Below are 20,867 nucleotides of genomic sequence, written 5' to 3'. Positions count from 1 at the left end.
CAGGCAAGAATACAAAGCATGTTGTGTCTTTAATAAACTTGGCCTCCCTTCAACTGTTAGCTTTTTCATTTGATCACATTTTATCCACTGTAGCAGTACCAGGAAACGACAAAGTAACTTTCAGATGTTTAGGAAATATACAATGCCAGAATTATTCCTGTCATAGATTGCATTTTGTCACACTATTGATAACATCAGTATAGAAAATGTTTTTTAAAATTCCATTCAGCGTTATGAGTTTGATAGGCTAAAAGGCAATCAACTGATGTCACCAACGCTCTTGGGGGAGTGGTTTAGGTTTGCAAAGACAGATTGTTTTGACTTGATGCTTTCCATGTTTCCTGTATGTTACTTGCTGTTTTGTGTTGGCATTGGCATCAGAACATCTGTCTCACTCTGTAATAGTTCTAACTTGAAGTCAGTGTACAACATGGAGCTCTACAGTGATGGTGGTCGAGTTGCTGCAGTTACACAGAAATGAATCACTGTCAGACATGCAGTCTGTTCTGGACTCAAACTGTACTCTGTTTTTGAAATGGATTCTGTTTCACTCTCCTTTCTCTAAAGTCTGTCACTTAGCGGAATTAAAATGCTGCTGTTTACTACATATGAAAAGGTGAAACTGAAACTTAATGTGGAATATAAGAAAAAACATCAAATGATAAACCGATACCTAAAACTGACACCCAGGTGGATCTGATACTGAAGCAGCTGATTACAACTGAAAGCAAAGTGGAAATCCCATTGATCTCTTGTTTCCTGTAAATTGGAAACAGGTATAACTTAAAGGAGTCCATTCCTCTGCCAATTATAATATTATTAAATCAAATATGTCACACGCAAACTTACCATCCATATTATAAAAAAGAGTTAATTCTGCTCAGACTTCTCGTGTGTGAATCTTGTTGCTTCATTGCTTTTAGTCACTGTTTAATTGTTTTTGGAGACTGAACAAGGACAGTTACTTTAGAAATATTTTATCTCAAACATTACTAATTTAATAATAAAAAATAAATTTAATTACAATACAATTTAAACTTTACTGATTTAAATGACCTTTTTAAGTTGCGCAAACAGTTTTTATGTGTATGTTGTATATTCTATGTCATATTTTATTTAGTATTTTATGTATTTATGTTTTATGCAAACATAGTTTTTAATTAGACCATTTAATTCTAAAGTAAACAGATGAGACCCCAGACAATTGAATTTCCTTTCGGGGATTATTAAAGTTATTATATTGTATATATGAATTTTGTTGACATAATAATGTAGATAAATTGACCAAACTAATTTGTGTAATGTCCTATCAGGGTATTTTTATGAGCATGTGTGTTTGGAACATGAAATGAAATGAAAGAATATGAGCACTTGCTAACTGACAGCTATTGGGTATTTGTTAACAAGGTAAGCTTGTATTTGTTGAACTTATAGGTAAGTTATGGCAGCTGCAGTGCATTCTGGGTAGGGTGACAGCCCCTCTAAAAGAACTGATTTATCAAACATATTGTTGTAAGTAAAATTAGGTTCGCTAAAAACCTTTATGTTGAATAAACTGAGTTATCTGTTAAATTACCCAGCCCTAGCTGCAATTAACTTATTTCCATTGTTGATTAATTCCATTGATCTTTTAGCCCACTAAATATCACATAAGGAAAATTTGCATTGAGTCTAAGGTGAGATCATCTAATGGGTTATTTTGTCCAACCAATAGTTCAAAACCTAAATTTTCAACATTGATGTAGGACACGTTGCCATTAGCAAACAATTTTGTCACATTGACTGCATTTTACCCTCACACAATGACTGGACTTATGTGAGCCTAATTTGGGGGCCTCTGTGTCTGAAGATATTTGAAAAATGTCAGTATGAGTGCCAACTTCTGGGTGACTGGTTGACTGTATAACACACACACACACTCACAGTCAGAGTACTTTCTGTTTTTCTGCCTCCTTGTGTTTGTCAGACAAAGTTATAGCAGACAAGTTATCTGTTTTTGATTCAGAGGGAAACTGAATGTCGTGATCATGCATTGCAGATTTTCAGTTTCATCAGAGGGAGCAACAGCAAGAATAGATCTTTAACTTGGCTAGAGTAACAGCGTTGTTAAGTTTCCAGTATACTTTTGATGTATTAATATTACAATGTATAATTTGTGTGTCAGCTGGCAGAAAAAAACCTTCCATCAGTTATAACAATCATGAACTGAGGCTAGACTTTTGAAAATTACATCGCTAATGAAACTGCAGAAACTCACAGATAGATATTTTCCCAGGTGCTTGATGTTCTTTCTGATAGCTAAAAAAAGAAAAAGGGAAATGGAGGCTCAGTTTACAAATTACAGTGAATTTACCTCACAAATTGATATTGCAGCACTTAAACGTTAATATAGTAGCACCGATTTGTGTTATTGAACAATTTAGAGTCTATACATGAGCAGTAATTTGGAAACTTGTTAGATGTTGCCTAAATTAAGAATTTTAATGTGTTTCCTGTGAAAATTTTAATTAATAATGCTATTGTTTTTTTTGTTTTTGTGCAGGTCTTGTCATCACGACCATTGATCAGATTTAATGGAAACCAAGGGGTAAGAACATGTTGCTTCGCTCCAACTCACTGTCTCCTCTATACCATGCACACAAAACTTTAATTATGGTAAAATAAATTAGAAGAGTAATAGAAAACGATTTTTCAAACGGTATCCCTAGAGTTTCGTTACGGCGAACTTGTCAAATCACTGCAATTAGCACTTTTAAAACTGAGTTGTCACAGCCAGAAATACACGTACATTCATCATGACAAGGAAAACAGTTTTGATGAGAGCATTTCGATGCTCAAATACCAACTGACACACACATAAGCAGACATTTCAACACTGGTGTCAGCAGCTAACTCCTTTTCACCCAACATGACACTTCGATGCCATGTCTTAAAATGTGTGCCTCCAGAAAGCAGCAAGAAAGATGCTAGCATAGCTGTCGTAAATTTAATGATGTATTTTTTGCCATTGTGTCATGTGCAGTGTCAGCATTGTTGGACATTAATGCATCGCTGTCAGACCTCTTTTGGCAAATGTTACCCGGCCGATCCTGCTGCTGGCCACACAATTTGATATGTTTTGCTTTTCCTTCTAAATGTGCCAAAAGAAAACTTGATACCATGATATTGCTTGCATGGCAGGAAAAATACTCTGAAACCTATGATAATGTCATGTCTACTGCCCTGTTCTTTAGAACTCAGTCAGACACTGCAAAGGACGATGAACTTCTAGTATGATCAGTATGAACAGCAATGTATACTTTTAATAATGCCAAAAATAAATAGCAATTAAGTAAGCAAAGAAAGCGAGTAAAGCGGACTGAAAGCTGCAAATGTTTGTGTTTTTAGTGTTGAGCCCTGCAGCAAAACTAATATTACTCCTACCTGCCGCTGCCTGTCTTACCTTTTGTACTGTAACAGAGACAAGTCAATGAATGCACAATGTACACTGTTAAAAATGGACAGCAGTTTTTGGAACAATTTACTGTTATTGTATATGTTTTCTCTGTTGTGTTAAATTATACATAATAGCTAGTAAAATCCAAGAAAAAAATGATTATTTTACTTGTTAACTGTAGAAAAAACAATATCAATGTCCACATCAAAATTTGTGTTTTTCAAATGGTAATTAATTTTTTGAAATAATATTTGAAAGTAAAATCACCACTTTTTAAAAAAAAACATATTTAAATCAGCAAAAAAATGCCTTGATTTAGAGATATTAGCATTATTTGAAAGGAACATCTATGTAGAGGATTGAAAAATTACCTACAATTTTTAAATTGTTGTTTAACAGATTTTTCTGTTTAAACAAATTGAAAATTATAACCAGTAAAATCCCAGAGAAAAGTATAAATTTACATGTTAACTGTAAAGAAAACAAATAACTTGTGAAATCTGTAAATAATGTTCACATCAAAAATTTCTATTTTTACAAATAGTAAATTATTTTTTGTAACATTTGACAGTAAAATCATTTTTTTACTATATCTAAATCAGCAAAAAATTGCATCATTTTAGAGATATTTGTCATTATTTAAAATAATTTTGAATTTATTACATTTTAATTTAATGTACCAGATTTTCCTTGTTTTGTTCAATTACAAATAATATCTATTAATATCACAGAAGAAAATATTATTTACATGTGGACTGGAAAACAACAAGCCAAAACTGTACATGATGTCTGCATTGAGATCTGTATTTTTACAAATGATAATTTGTTCTTGTGCAATGTGTGACACAATATTACTGCATTCAAATCAGCTAAAAATGTAATTATTTTACAGATACGTGCCATTATTTTTGCTATTTTAAATTTTTTTTTTTTTCTGGCACCTTTGCTGCTACATTTTCACATTTGTTTTACAGTATTATTTTTTTATGTAGGATCTTGGAATGTGAGCAGCTCGTACCTGCTTGTTTATGATGATAACAAAACTGACACATGGCTGTCAGTGCTCACTATATCAGCAATTAAATGTCCTCATGAAGACAATAAACACCCTCATGCTCACCAGCTTTTTCTGCACAAGCGGCTGCTTCTGGCAAGGGTTAACATGCATGAGCCTGATCAGTCTGACATGCATAGATAGTCTGTTTGCTCTTCTGTACTGGTTAGTTTCAGGTTGGTTTGACATTCACTGGCCTGGTTCATTGAGTGATTTGCTGTGTCCAAAGATTGTTTTGGCAATATGTCTGTCCAAAATGTTATCCTGATAGGTTGTGTGTGGCACGTTATGTCAGCATGGTCCCAGTGTTAACAAAAGCAGAATTTCTAGCATCTTTATACACAATCAAACTTCACATATACATACATTTGTCTTAATCCTCCCCTCCTACACATTCACTCTCATTTGCACTGCCTCGTGTGCACCTCAGGCCATTATCTTATGTAAGTTTGACACTGATCATCTAATGTGAATTAAAAAGCTCCAGCTCAGTTTGGCACCATATTGACAAATGTGTGCGATCATTGCATTGTGTACATTCAGGAACATCCTCATGAAGCTTTCCCCCAGATCTCAGCGGTGACATTATTAAAATGTTAGTGCTTACAGATAACACAGTGGCCATAATTACAAACAGAAATTTGCTGTATATAAACACTTTTTGTAAGGCTGGCTGAAAATTGAATGGCTTGAAATGTCAAAAATGTCTCAGCAAGAACATGGATCTGTGCCTGTTATATTGGTTCTCCTTAATACTCCATTTAATACTCAGCTCTGAAGTACAGGGTGCAGATTTCCACCAATGCAAAAGGATAAAAGTTGAAAATGCAATAGAAAATAAATAGAACAGTGACTGATTTACTTTGTATCCTACAGGTATATAAGCAGCTTAACATTGTCAAAATTGACATGGATAAAAGGGGAAAAAACAACTGCTAGTTCAACATATGCCAACACTGTATTCTGCTAATTGCTGGAGTTTAATAGACACACAGCTTGTTAAAATGTATTTTTAAGGTTGGAAGTGTCACTCAGGGAATCAAGTGAATCCAGTCCAAGCTCTCGGTGCACTCGCTTTCCAGATAAATAAATAGACCTTGGATTCCAGCAGCCCAGCAGATTTGTTCAACATGAATTTTTTTTATGCGCATATTGTGTTGAAAAATGTGCCTGTAAGATTTTGGACGTGAGCACTGGTGTAGCTCAGGTCTGTGATTTCTACATTTTACAATAGAAAGTCATTATTTCAGTAAATCCCTCATTTCAAATCAAGTTTTTATTGATTGTTAACAAAATGCCAAGTGTTATATTCAGTCTGTACCCACAACAACCTTCTCTGGCTGTATCTGTGCTTTTTGTGCTGCCTTCCTGCTGTCAATATTTTTGTGTAAAATTGAGACTGGTGCACTGCAGAACACTGCAATCCTGCACAGAGCCAGACTCTTTCAAACACTTTCAATTAATCCTTTTTCTTCAAGTAAAATTCATTTTTATTTGTACCAACATGTCTGCTCTGGCAACCTGACTTTATCTCTGTAGCCAGATAATTCAGTGCGGCCCTGGCTTGTTGTATTATCAGAATCTTTAACATGAGCTGAAGTGTGTTGGGAACACATACATGTGTTCAGTTGCACGTGTGCCACAGATAGACCTGGTGTTTATTGTCTGATGATTTCAGTAATGCATGTTACTGACGCAGCAGCCTCCCTTGAGGAAAAGTCTGTTAATGGTGAGATCAGAATGCTGGTTAGAAGTGTGAAAGTGGATAAATTACAGAGCAGATGGCTTGGCTGTCACGACGAGATCCCATATTCATTCACTCATACAGTATTCATTCATCTGGTTCAGCCTTCGCTGAGCCCTGACAGAAGTTTGTACACACGCACTTTTTTAGAAAGGACAGAATCCAAAGACTGAAAATGGTTTCAAGATGGATTATTTTTTCCCCACGAGGTTTGGGTGCATATTTTAAAACCTGAAAAACGGTGATTTGAATGATGAGATCTTAAATTTAATTCTGATTCTTACACACATTATGTTGTTAGCTGTACTGACTTCAAATATGAGGTCATTAAGTGCAGTTTGGTGTTTGTGAATGTGACAGACAAATGCTCCCTTCCTGTGTCAGTGTTGCATTTGTGGCAATGAGTTTGCAGAGATGTACTGTTAATTTGTTCTTTTGTATTGTTTTCTTCTTGCTCTCTCCCACATCATTCTCATCCATCAGTGAATTGCTGTTTGTTTCTGACTTGCTCTCTGTGGTCCTGACAAACCAGTCACACTGTGCGTATGTGACTCAAAAGCAGTTGTAGATTTTATGTTGTATCTGGCACTATTGGCACTAGTTAGGTCAAGTGGAAGCGAGCTTGTGAGAGAACTGTCTGCATGGCTTTTAGCTGAACAAAACAGTTGTATGTGAATTAAAAATGAAATTTGGCCTCTGTTTGTTACTCATCTCACTTTTTAAAATTGTTCTTGCCCAGGCCAAAAACCGCCAACAGACAAAACCAGTACAAGGCGAAGCAATACTTTTTTTTTTTTTATTGCCAGATGCAACTTTTTTGTCAGACATATTATCTTATTATCTTGATTCATATTCTCAACACATAACTAGATTGCATGAACAGATTTAACTGCTCAGTGAAGTTAGCCAGTTTAAGTTTGTTCTTTGACCACAGTGTTTTTGGGATTATGAATGCAGACTGCTGACTAGTTACAGAAGTCTTTCATGTTGTCTTATTGTGCCAGAGCCCTGTCTGTGTCTGTCTGATTTGATTTCTCTGTATTTGCTCCTTTCCTCTCCACCGGCCCCGGAGAGAGGACTGGATGAAGAGTGTGGGGGTCGGCCGCCACTTGAACAACCCCAGTTTGAAAAGAGGCATTGTTTTTTTGAATGCTACACAGAATGAGAAGATGAGACCAGCTGCCTCGGAACAAGGACATGATGGACAACCTGTTTAAAACCCACTTCATGCTCTCGTGTGTCCTGTTTTTTTCCGTTGCTCTGTTTTGTCTGGGTTTTGTGGCAAACATCAGGCTAAAGCTCTCAGTTCTTCCAAAGCTTTGATTTAGAAATACCTGGAAGGGTTTTAATTTGTGAGTCTAACTGATCTTGACATAGTGGTTTTTAGTCTGTTGCAGGATGAAACAGGAGGTGGGTTAAGAAAGGAATGTTAGCTTGAAGTTACAGTATGTACAGCGACAGTAATCCTCTTCATGAAAGTCCAGAAAGTGTGCTTGGTGCTCAATTCACAGTTAGTTTTACTGTTTATATCTTTAGTGTGTCAGAAAGTTCCTCGGTTATTGAATACAGTGATATTCTGTTGTTTCTATATCTATAAATTTCAAACAAAAAAAATGCACACATGCACCCCGTTCATCTAGTCATAATCAAGCAAACTTTGTATGCGCATATAACTAGGCAATTAAATTATTTGTTAGCAACACTCAAAGAGACTTTAGTAGGGCAGATGCACAGTAAAGACAAACTAGAGAAAATCCCCACTTACTAACAGCAAACAGGAGTGTCAGCTTTGATCTCAATGATGATCCATTTCTTTTGAAACTGCGCTCTTTCATGGATGAGTAAGTTAATGTATGCACGTAGCGCTCTCACGTTGGTTATTCTGGCGTCCAGAGCCAGTTGGTGTGGAGGAGCCTCTTCTCACTCTTTCATGCTCTACAATGTGAGTCAGTGAGTCAACTGACTCACTCCCCTGTGCCCTGCCTTTCAGCCAGTTCCTCAGCCTCTTAATTATAACTGGATTCACGCAATCAACCCATCTCCTCTGGTCCTCTGTGTTTTCAGATAAACATGACATGAATTTAAAATGGTACAAACGGTACATTTAGTTGTCTTTCAACGCCATGATAGGGTAGAGGAAGTATTACGGTTGGTTTTCTTTCCATAAACATAAAATTCTTGTTCTCAAAATGTCACATCATGTTTTCTGTTTCTACAGTGTGGTTTAGGCTGAGCAGAGCTGCTAGCTTTATCATCTCCAACACCTTCAAACAACGAATACGAAATTGTCAATGATCCTAGAATGAGCATATATTTTCTCTGTTTGCTGTGGACAACATTTTATTGTAGTGATAAAAGTGAATATGTGGGTTGTCCTGAGCTGTCTTCTTGTTGCCAACAGTGGCTGCATTGGCTGATTGATTTAGCTGGGACTTAGAGCAGCTTCAGGTAGGACTTGGCAAAGGGTGCTTTCAGATCTAGTGCCTACTGGGTGTAAGAGATTCAGTTAGTGCAAATTTAAAAATAAATAGCAAGAACATTCAGTACTTAAATAAAGGGGTCTGTGTGTGCCTACTCCCTGCTGTTCTTGCCAGCCAGTCTATTCAACACTTCGTGGGTGTATTTCTGGGGGCCAAAGATCCCAGGTGTAGTGTCAAGTGTGAAGTTGTTTGAAAAAGCAGGTCCCCATCATTTGGCTGAAAGTTGCTCTATGTTACACTATATTATATATATTTATAACAGCAGGTTTTCAACGAGGGTTGCACAGTGGTTTGGTGGTTAGTACTTTCGCCTTGCAGCTAGAACATCCATGGTTTGCATCACGGCCTTCCCGGGGTCTTTCTGCGTAGAGTTTGCATGTTCTCCCTGTGCATGTGTGGGTTTTCTCTGCGTACTCCGGCTTCCTCACATTGTCCAAAAACATGAGGTTATTTGGTAGCTCTAAATTATCCGTAGGTGTGAATGTGAGTGTTGTTTGTTGTATATCTGTACCTCTGTATATGTAGCCCTGCGATAGACTGGCGACCTGTCTGGGGTGTCTCCTGAATTCACCCTAAGTTAGCTGGGATAGACTCTATCTTCCTGCAACCCTAGTGAGGATTAAGCAGTGTATAGATAATGGATGAATGGATGGAGGTTTTCAGTGACATATGACTGCAGATCTTGTGAAACTTAAACTGTATGCAAACTTATTACAGCCGGATGTAAAGTTGTTTGAGACACTATCTCTATAAGCTGTCCTACTTTCTATTTTATCACCTCTGCAGTAGCCTTGCTGAGCATATTATTGTCGTTCTGTTACAGGGGAATAAAACATTTTTGGTTTGTTTGTAGTTCTTTAAACCAATCACAATTGTAATGGGCAGAGTAAAGCAAAGAATGAAACTCAAAAGAGTGACGGAGAAAATGTTTTGGTGGAACATTTGAGATTTGAGAACTGTGATTAAAATGACTACTTAATGCACCATTTAATAAATTGAACAGGGCTGCCTTACTGGAACATACAAATCCTCAGCAAAAACTTGTCCGGAGGTGATTGTTGTTGTTTCTTGTTGTGAAGTGGATTTTGAAAATGGTAGCACGTAGACAGCCAGTGACAGGCTTACACCTGCAGCCGACATCAAAGGAGTTTTATTCCCACAGCGATAATTTCAAAAGAAGCGATTAAGTGAAGTGGAGGTTAAGTTTGATTGTTTAAGGGGTGGTTCACATAGCGTTACCTCTTGGTGCGTTTTGGGTTCATTACCAGTAACAAACACACAGGTTAAACTGTGTAAAGTAACATTAAGTTATTCTCTACACTAATTATATCAGTGTAGATGTTATCATATATCTAGATCGTAGTCTGAGACCACTGTTGTTGAATTGTTGCAGCTGAACTTTGGCAGTCCACGTCAGCTGTGATTTTGCTGACACTTTTCGTTACTCCTTCCACGAATGGCTTCAACCACTTCCTCATGCTTCAACCTGCAGATCCCAACAGTCATGTTCTGAACTGGTGATGTTAATATATGTGGTTACAATGAGGTTTTTTCTACACTTGCTGACACAACATGCTTTCTCTGCTTTTTGCTATGAAAAATGTGTACTTACCAGTATCCTAGAATACCCAATTTACAGCTGTGTTATTCCTGGTGATTCTGTAGATAATTAAACGCAAAGCTACGTTACAATAGTGTGTTATTTCAAATGATTTTAGATGCAAATTTGCCTTTATTTCTTAAGCTGCTGCAGAGGCACAAGGTGTTATGTTACGCTGGTTTGCAGAGTTGTGAGTAACTGAGAGCACAGGTCTTGCAGCAACACAAATAAAGGTCATTGTATTTATTTAAATCTGGCCACCTGCAGCCTTCACACGTGTTGAGAACTTTGGTAAACAGAGCTGAGCTGCCTGCAGTCTGACTACATCAGTCCCAACATTGAGGAATAGGCCTGTGAGTCACAAGCTGAGCCTCGGATATAGGTTGGGTCACTAGCAATGAACTGTTCACTGTTCAAAAGGCTTCCAGAACCATATAATTGGCAACTTCAGTTATCCTTTGTTATTCTGGTTCAGTGTGATTCATGGTCCTTGGCTGTGACACCACTTGATTTCAGTCAGACAGCCAGAACCTCCTGCAAACACAACCCTCGACCTGGACTTACAGACTAAGACTATATTTACAGGACCTGTTGAACCAATTTCACTGCCCAATAAAACAATCTTGAGGTGAATCAGAAATGTGTCATGGCAAGTTTTTAGCCAACCCATGTTTTCTCTGCTCCCTCTTTCACATTACTCTCTGAGAAGATTACCAGCACTGTTGTTTGCACTGCAATTAAAGTGTCAAACACTTTCACCTGACACCTAAATTTAATAATTGCATGATCTTTTTTATAGCAGAAATGCAGCATCTGAATCTCGTTTGTCACTTGTCAAATTATTTCCTCCATTTATCAAAGTGTCCAGCAGCTTGCTTATAATGAGAGGTTTCTGGAGTTTAGAAGCTAGTTGATCCTGGTTAACTCTGCTTCCTCCATAGTCTTTTAAATGCAACACCTCTAGTGCCGAAGGAAGATAATTATGGGGATGGGATGGGATGGGATTTGAATAACTGTCGAAGGCCACAGACTGCAGAAATACCTGTCATAGTTCTTCTGCTGCAGTAATTTAGAGGTTCCCTCAATTGCAAGTTGGGATCACAAAACACTGAGCAGAAGTAGATATATGCTGGAAGAAGACAAGGTTATAGCTTTAGATGCATTTTGTTTATAAGCAACAAAATGCCTGGAACTTATTCAGTTTTCTCAGATCAAGGTTCAGTTCAAGGTTTTCAATGTGCGCCTCACTGACATTTTTTTATATTACTGAATACATGAGATGTAAAAAATAAATAAATAAATAAAATTAATGAGTTTTAACCTACAAATATTGTGTTGCTTGTTTAGAAAATATCCTGAAACTAATGGTATCCAAGTCCAAAAAAGAATCCAGAAATCTCACGCTTATGACAGGCTGGGAAACAAATATTTTTGTTTTAAAATTTCAGTGGAGTGATACCACAACCTCAAAAAACACCAAATCTTCAAGAACTTTTATATCTCAAGCTGATTTAATACATTCATGTATTTGTCTTTGTCTTCAACAGAAAATTTCAATACCACGGTCAGAAAATTCCAGTGAACTGCAAACGTTTACTTTCTACCTGTCAAATGTGGGCAGAGATAACCCCCAGGGCAGCTTCGACTGCATCCAGCAGTACATCACCAGGTGAGAACAAACAGCACAGAATCACATTCACCTACTCTTCTCTTTTCTTTCTCCTAATTTCACTTAACAGAAATTCACTACATGCAATGTCACACTCATATGTACCGTCTGATTTATTACCTTTAAGCTCTGACGAAGTATTCAAGAGTATTTGAACTTGAATTACCTTATGAGTGTTTGCAGACAGACAGTCTGTTTAAGGTAGTTACAACCTGACTTGGATCGGACTCTCAGTGAGATACTTTACAGGCACCCCTGATAAACATAATGGAGACCTTGACTCCAGATAACAGTCACAAAATGAAAAGCTGCTACTCTGAGGTTTATGGGCTGTGCAAATGGGTAATGATGTTGTTTTGCCCTGTTCATTTTTAGGAAAACAAGCATAAAAAGGTGATAAAGGCAAAGTGACCTTCAGTGTTCAGTCAATGTCCAGTCAGAATTGTCTTCATTGTTCTTCAGTTATTAAACAGAATAAGCTTTTGTGAATTAAAAATGAAGTTTAAAGTAGAAATAGCTTTTGTTATGCTGTGTTTTCAGTGGAAATGTAAAGTAAGTGTTGAATAAAGTTTAACTCTGCGACTGTTGCATGTGGTTTCTGTAGCAGCAGTCGAAATGACACAAGTCCTCTTTGCAATCTAAGCCCAGTAGCCTCATTCTGTGTGTTTTCTATAGTCTTAACACATTTAAAACTGCTGACTGAAACAATTGATCACAAGCAGATGTCTATGTTGAAGAGGAAGGAAGTAGCAAAGCAGAACGAGGAACAACAAGAATCTTCTACTTCTCCGACTGTCAAGTTTCTGACCCCATTATTCTGAAAGTATTTTTAACAAGTGGGTCAGGTGGAGTTAATTCAAATATCTGACTGGATCCTAATCAACCTTGAGTTGCAGTCTAAAACCCAAACGGCATCCTCCACTGACAGTGCCAGCACCATCTCATTTTCTGCCAAATCCTCATCAAAGTGGAGGGGAATCAAAGAGAACTGGAAAGTCAGGAAAGAATAGGATGTGATGCAGATCCCACAGCTGGGTGGAAATAAAAAAATTAAAAACAATAGCGGTGCCTTCAAGGGATTTAATAGATCTTATCTGGGCAGGAATGCACAGTGAAGGAAGGGAGTATTACAAATAGCTAATCTTTAATATGCTATACATTATAAATTTAAGGTAAATAATGAAAAACTCTGTCATGGATTTATGCTCAACACTTTACAATAGTATTCTCTTAACTATAACACGCTTTTCTGTGAAGTGTGATTCCCTTTCAGTCCTTTTGTATTCATACTTCTGCACACTCTACTTCTATCTTTCTCTCTCAACGTCTCTTCTTTGTTTTGGCAGTGAAGGGAGCATTCAGCTGGATTGTCTGGGTGGGATCCAGGACAAGATTACAGTATGTGCCACAGACGACTCGTACCAGAAGGCCAGGGAAAGCATGGCCCAGGTTGAGGAGGAGACTCGCAGTAGGAGTGCCATCGTCATCAAGCCTGGGGGAAGATATGTAGGTGAGGAGACATTAAATTGTGACACATGAACACCACCAACCAGTCGGTCATTTTGAGTCACATACTTGCTAAGATCAGGGTTTACCTCAGCTTTTGGTTGGTAAGAAGAGATATTTTCTCTTAGAAACCATCAAGGTATTGAGACTTAAGAGGCAGGAAAACACTGGAAAAATGTCTGTACAATGAAAACACCCAGAGAGCCTGTTTGTTTGTGCTGCTTTGCTCTGCCAGTGAATGGGTTCACACTGGACCAGACGGGTTGTTTGAGTCTGGGGACGAGCGGCAGAAAGCCAGCACGCTGCCAGTACGCCTCAACCATAACAGCGACTTTATTGAATTTGATGGTTTTGGTTCCTCAGTGATCAAAAATATAAAGCACCACATACTCACTTATCCTCCCTAACCCCGTGAATGTAATTTAAATGCACAGAGGCAGAAATGTCCCCAGGCATAGCACGTCAACCTCCTGACTTTCTGTTTTCGTATCAGACCTGTGCTAAAAAACACATAGGGCTACAGTTGCAGTAAAAAGCCACAGCAGTCCTGCCTCAGTGCCTGCAGAGAAAGAAATCCAGTGTAAGCTTAGTCTCTGTTGATCAGTGACTCAAAAATGTTTAGTCCAAGTGTGCTGTGGAACCAAACAGTTTTTCCGTCTCAGTATATGACCTGAAAAAAAGGTTGTGAGAGAGGCTGTGATAATATCTGGTGTTTGCAATGGAAGGTACATTTGAGTGCAAATGGCAACACCAAGGATCATTCATGATACATTATTTATGAGTCATCTGCAAGTTTTTTCAGCCATTAATAATTACTGAGTGAAAATTTGTTTACAGAAATATTTTGTGGCGAAATTACAGTTTTTTGTTCTTAAGAAAATCAGCAAGCACTGACTGCCAACCAGAATGTCACTTGATGAGTCATTTTCTCTGAGTGCTTTTGTTTCTGTGATAGATTATAGTATAGTTCACTAAATTCCTTTAATAAATATAACTCTCATAAATGGGAAATCTCATTATACCATGTAAATGAACTGAAACATGCTATTATTCTTCTTAGCGCATTCTTTTCAGCTACCCAAGCCCCACTTGGAATCCCGAGTAGAGTTTATAGTACAGATTTACAGTTTGAATTGTACAAAAAAGGGCATACAGACTGAGCAATGGGGAAAAGTTGACAAAATTTTGTCTAAATAGAAAATTGTCATCACTGAAATCAGTATTTTTTTTAGCATAGAACCCTGAGTATTTTCTAATTCGCCTGGCTTTTGCCTTGGAAACTCTCTATAACGTCAAACTCTTCCTTCACTTCTCTTTTTTCTCTCAGGTAAGAAGGTTCAGATCCGGAAACCGGCACCGGGCCTCTCCGACATCGCTCCACTACGGAGGACATCTCGGCCTGTCATCATCTCTAGCAGTACACTAAAGAAAAGCACAACTCAGCACCGGCCGCTCAGAGAGCGCCTCATACACCTGCTGGCCCTCAAGCCTTACAAAAAGCCCGAGCTGATCCTGAGGTTGCAGAAGGATGGCCTCTCGCCATTAGACAAAGACTCTCTGGACAGCCACCTGCAACAGGTCACACACAGCACTTACATTAGCTTAGCGTTTTCACCGTCACTTATACCACAAAGTGAAGTTATCCCTTCTGATTATCTAGTAGAAACCAGCGACTCACCCATGGCCCTGATTATTTTCCTAGGTGGCAAACCTGAATGGGAGAGAAAACACCTTCACATTGAAGGACTTTTTGTATAAGGAAGTTCAGAAGGACTGGCCAGGCTACACAGAAGGAGACCAGCAGCTTCTCAAGAGAATTCTATTCAGGTATGTTGGAGAGAAAGCATATAATAAAAGTATATATATTTAAGTTTGGATGTAATTTGTGTGTTTTGCTGCAGCTATACTTCTGTCTTACCACTTTTGGGGTAAATTTTTCTCATTTACATAGTATACTGACAGCCTGAAGCATGTGGCTTAACAGTAACAATAGCTGATTCTGTAGTACTGGAATGGAGTGTTTATTGTGTTTATTTGTTGTATCTGATATACATTTATGAGCTGGGTAGACTATCCTCGTGTTACAAGTTGAAGGGTGGTGTAGGATCTGATACTGCAAACTAATAAAAGCAACTTGTTTTGTTTGTCATGAGTGAAACCACAGAATTATGGCTTTAGTATGTAGGAAGTATAGAGCATTGGAATGAAAGAATCTGTACAGGATGCTACTTATGTATGCAGCGTGTTTGCTTTGAAACATGTTTTGGCAAAGCTAATTAAAACTACTGTGTGTGAGCTGTAGTTGGTATGTGTATATATAAAGCTAGTTTGGATTCAGATCTGGGAAACTTAGCTTCCATTTTCACTGCAGTCTGGAGTTGTGTCATATATTAGTGGGGATGTGCAGGACTTGTATCAAACCCTCCTTTTTTGTTTATTGGAATTGCAAGTGTCTCTATGTGTTACCAGGAAGACATTTTTTCCTGTGTATTCCACTGACTTTCATGTAAGTGTTGTATTTGTTGACAGCATGAGCTGCTGGCTTTCTTCCCAGTGGAAAAATTTGGTTTCTCCGGATCTGGGACACTAAGGAAAAGCAAGCTCCCAACTAGCTATATATAGAGCAGGCAGCAATGTTCAGTGCTCAGTTTGTGTTTACATAGTGGACTCAAGAATAGCCACCGTTCTCCACGATAAGCTTACCTGTGGCACAACTCTGAAGGCCGTTAGAATGTCAACACTGAGTGACAAGAACAATAGAAATGTGCATATGGTGTAATGCAATGCAGTGCGATAGTCCTGCAGCATATATTACCTAATGCACCTAAAATGTCCACTTTCTGTTCAGACAAAGTTGAGGGTGTAGTCGGTTTCATATTGGGTTTTTGGAAGGTGTCCCTAGTAATTTGTCCACCTAAATTTCACATATGATGAACAACAATGTTAGAAATACCTCAAAATATAATCAAAATTTCAAAAAAGTTTTCACAAAGGTGGTATTTATTACAGTACTGTTATGGTTTTCTGATCACCCAGTGTGTTTTGTGTCTGTGTACGTGCTTGTGTTTTGTTTACAAAGGCATGCATATCTGCACATACTCACTCTATTTGTGTCTCTCTTTTTACTGTACTTTGAGCTCTGTTTGTGAGTTTATCAGCTGACTAACAACCACAGCCTCCCACCTAATACCACCTCCCCCTCTCGTAGCTCCTCTAGAGTTTTGAGCTAATGCAGTCGGTCACGCAGGAGTAGCGCAGCAACATGACCAGAACGCACATGATGCAACGGTGTTCCAGCACATGCAGATCTGTGTGTGAGGTGGCACCGGTCCAAGGTTCAGCCATATTGTTGGCCTGCTGTCTCACTCGTAGCTCTGGCCCGTCTGACTGTCCACACCACACACACACACACACACACACACACACACACACACACACACACGCGCACACACACACACACTCTGATTTAACAAGGGTGGGGCATTGGCAGGACTTTGTGTACCCAACTGCCCCCTACTGATAATGTCATCAGATGTGGCAGCGAGATCTCTGCATGTGCAAAATGTTCTTTACATTTTGACTCAAAAGTCGTGTTTGTTGTTTTAGTGTCCGTATTTGCATTGGTTGACACTTTAACCCCAGCTAGAACAGAGTGCTTCAATAATTAATTCTTGACTACTTGTGTATATTTTAAGTTTCTGTAAATAAAAAGGATCAATAGTTTGACTGCCATGCTTTGAACTAGCTTTATCTTTGCTAAGTTAAGCGCAGTTTATCTCGGTTAGACAGCTGTATGGTGGAATTGCTCTTCTGTTTTGGCTGCTGCTGTGTGACAGATTCATCTGGTCCATAATGAGGCTCTGTTCACACCCGGTGCTGCTGCTTGAAGTGATCACAAGTGAGCATCACTAAATGCAGGTGTGAATACTGCAGGAACTATAACTACTTGTGGAGGTGGTCAGGGATAGAGTGGTATGAAAACAGCTGCACCACGTCCCATATTGCTTTGAATGAGCATGTAGTCAGTGTTGTTTTAATCGCGCTGGTAAACCGGCCAAACAGCATCCATACCCAAAGTGAGCTCCAGTGCCATATTCTTCCTCCCTCGCTTTCTCTCTGTCACTCTGGAGTGTCATACCACTTCCTCACTTGTCTTGAAGTAGCTGCTAAAACCGCTCAGCCATTTAATAAACATCCAGCAGTGTCTGTGAGATTATAAAACATTTGAATTAAACATTAAAAAATACTGAGGACTCCTTAAGCTGGTTAAAAAACTGTAGAAATTCAATTATTGTAACTTTGCCTCTTCTATTTTTGACAATGCTGCGCTGTCAAGTACCTCCTCCTTCACTCAGTTGTCATAGCGACCCACTAAGCTTCACTAAATGACTGTAACTTGTCTTTGAAGTCCTCAGACATACAATTTGCTTGTCACTGAAGAAACGGCAGCTAGATGGTTTGTAGCACAGTGCCCTTTATCGATATAGGAAATTTACAAACTTTGAGGGTATAAGTCACTACAAATAAATTTGTAACTGATTCCATGATGTGTTGAGGTGTTGTCACCAAATGTCTGTTCAAACACTTAGGTGTGTCTAATTTAGTTTAATTGTTGCATTCGTGCTAGTGCAAACGCTGTATCAGGGTGGTTGGATAGATAAAGCAGTTTCCTGCAGCGCTGGTATGCAAGGTTTACATTCCCCAGAACTTACATCAAGCTTTCTTGTGTATTTGTCTGTCTGTGCATGTACCTTTTTAGAAAACAGGCCCAGAACAGTGCTGCCCCTCCACCAGAGAGCCCACCCAAAGAGCTGGCCAACAGCTCTCCATCTCAGGTAAGCCTCCTCCTCCTACTACTGCCTCTTCTACCTCACTTTGACACTCCTTCCTGGACCTCAGCTGCCATTCTGCTTTGACTTTCAACTAACTATGCAGGAACTAATCTTTTATTTTGGCCGTTCGGGTATGACTAGTGGCTATTTTTATGAAAATGGGCCCAAATTATGAAAGCCATTTTATAGTCATTTAAAAATAGAAGAATCCTGTGAGAGAGTTCCAGACATTTTTCATTATATTCATTTCTAGGTTGTAATTGCACAAGAATGTTAGCTTAGTAGAGGCTGAATACGCTAATATAATGTTTCAGAATATTTAATCAGAGCTTGTTTTTGCTGTTTGCTCTTTTCAAACTAAGCCTGTTGAAGGGAGGGAGGAACTGAAATAATCTAATTTTCACCAAAGATTTTCATTGAAGTATCAGCTTAACAAGCACTACAGCCTGCTAACTGGGTTGTATTTGCAGTCTAGTATTTTCTGGTATTTCCCAGGGACAGTTTTTGTAATTTTTCTAGCTCCCTGTAAAATAGTTTCCTGTCATTTTTTTCTTCTTCAATGAATTTCAGGAGTGAATTTGCAGTATGTTTCCTGAACTGGTTTCATTTACTTACTAGTGGTTGCAATCTTTAAACAAATATACAGTGGCTACATGATGATTTGATGTTATTTTGAAATAAAAATATCCCTCATGATCCACTTTATTTAGTGAAATTCTTTTCTCTCTGCTTATTGCTTGATTCATTTTTCGTGTCCAGACTCCTGAAAGTTACCATTATTTCCACTTCCATTAGGTGGAGGGAGGAGGAGCTGCTCTGGTGTATTAATAGCTCCTTCCTCTCAGGTTGTTCTCACCTCAGACACCTACTGTATGCCCCGTCCTTTCCGCTCCCTCCCTCAGTGAATACAGCACACGCATTAGACAACAGTACCCCAAGCTCCATTTCTAGCTTTATTGGTACAAAGGGAGCATCACAGCAGGTAAACCTCAGATTGGTGAAGGAGTGCTGCCATACAAACAAGCCAAGGTCTTGCACACACTTAAAAAGACATTAAAGCATAGTTTCCTTTTCATAAAATCTATCCTCCTTCATTGTTTGGACGGTAAAGAAGACTATGTTTTCATCACAGCTGTCATCTGTAGGTGGACATTTGATTGCAGAGCAACAGTGGGGTAAAAGACAATGAAACAAAGATGAATGTTGTCATGATTGCTTCATGAAAAACTGGTTTCAAGAGAGCCTTGCAGGTCAAAGCGAAGCTCCTCACTGCTTCTCGCTATTGTTTCACACCCTCAAGTCTTCCTGTTGGAGGAGCCAACACAAAGTGATTGCGTGTGCTTCGCCCACAGTCTTTAGTGAGGGCTGGGTCAAACAGGGCCCGTCTGTAATGTAATCTCTGGTATTATGAAAAGGTGGTGCAGTCATCATAATCTCTGTGCTACTGAGAGGGCAGATCCTCTAATGCTCTTTCTCTATGCTGCTTTGTCCATCTATCTACTCATACTTAATTCTCTCCCCTGAACGCTCCCATGACCTCCTTAGACCATTTTGTTCATCGTTCTGAGTTCAAATGAATTCATGCTGAACGCTGTGTGTGGGGCTGCTACTGAAACTGCCATTTTTCTGCCAGAAACGGCCTGCTGCTGACTTCATCGACCCTCTTGTCAACAAAAAGCCCAGGATATCGCACCTCGCCAGCAAGGCTGCAACAGCCCCGGTTAATGGCAAACTCAGCTCTTCCAACGGCAGAGGAGAGGCAGGCGGAGCGCAGTCAGGAGCTGCAGTTTCTGTGTCAGATGGCGGCATGACGTCCAGCTCCCAGCAGCTCCCTGTGCTCGACATCCCTCGCCCTTTCGAAGCGTTGTCGGATGTCAGCAATGACTCCAGCCACAACGGGCGCGACTGCGACTCTCAGGAAACAGCGGTGTCCGAGAGGCTCAGTCAGCCACCTTCGCTGTCCTCTGTGTCGATGGCGGTCAGTGCGTCCAGCCGGTCCAACATCAGCACGTCGTCCCCTGGACACACAGTCCTGGAGGGCCCCCGGGAGAAGAGTCCCTCTTCATCCCTAAACAACAAGTCCAAGAAGAAGTCAAAAAAGCATAAAGACAAGGAGAAGAGCAAAGGCAGGGAGAGGGTGAGAGAAAAGGAGCAGGAGAAGGAGAGGAAAAGTCGTGAGCCTGTATGTGGAGACTGTGAGTTGAGCCCAGGAAACCTCAAAAGCAACAGTGTTCCACACAAAAGCACAGGTGAGAGTAACACAGTGTCATAGCGTTAGATAAGAGATTTCTGAATAAAAGTAGTACTTGATATGTGGATGGACACCAGTTAGTCATCACTATGAGTAGGTGATGCGTCATGTGACCAGAGTGTTCTTTCCTGATTAAACTGAGACCCCTGCTGTTCAGCTCTGAGCCTTCAGTAAAATCCACACCTGTAAAACCAACTGGCAGGAGGCGTCTTGGGAGGATTTTTACACATTTAAGAGTGGTGCTTAATGATTTACAACAAGAAATTATACTGATTCATCCTTTTCTGCTGTTGCT

At 39.2% G+C, this 20,867-nt stretch overlaps 1 protein-coding gene across 1 annotated transcript in view; it reads left to right on the top strand.

The window, feature by feature from the left end:
- Positions 1 to 20,867, top strand: part of ell (elongation factor RNA polymerase II) — a 36,310-nt gene that overhangs the window by 11,488 nt on the left and 3,955 nt on the right. The window contains exons 2-8 of the mRNA XM_023267264.3: positions 2,543 to 2,587; positions 11,862 to 11,983; positions 13,330 to 13,493; positions 14,817 to 15,067; positions 15,192 to 15,316; positions 18,249 to 18,324; positions 19,955 to 20,570. Coding sequence (XP_023123032.1) covers positions 2,543 to 2,587; positions 11,862 to 11,983; positions 13,330 to 13,493; positions 14,817 to 15,067; positions 15,192 to 15,316; positions 18,249 to 18,324; positions 19,955 to 20,570 — 1,399 coding nt within the window. The remainder of the gene's footprint in view (positions 1 to 2,542; positions 2,588 to 11,861; positions 11,984 to 13,329; positions 13,494 to 14,816; positions 15,068 to 15,191; positions 15,317 to 18,248; positions 18,325 to 19,954; positions 20,571 to 20,867) is intronic.

The sequence above is a fragment of the Amphiprion ocellaris genome, chromosome 2 (assembly GCF_022539595.1).
Source record: "Amphiprion ocellaris isolate individual 3 ecotype Okinawa chromosome 2, ASM2253959v1, whole genome shotgun sequence".
Classification (NCBI taxonomy): domain Eukaryota; kingdom Metazoa; phylum Chordata; class Actinopteri; family Pomacentridae; genus Amphiprion; species Amphiprion ocellaris.
Note: the sequence above shows the minus strand (reverse complement) of the source record. Positions and strands in the feature narration are given on the sequence as shown.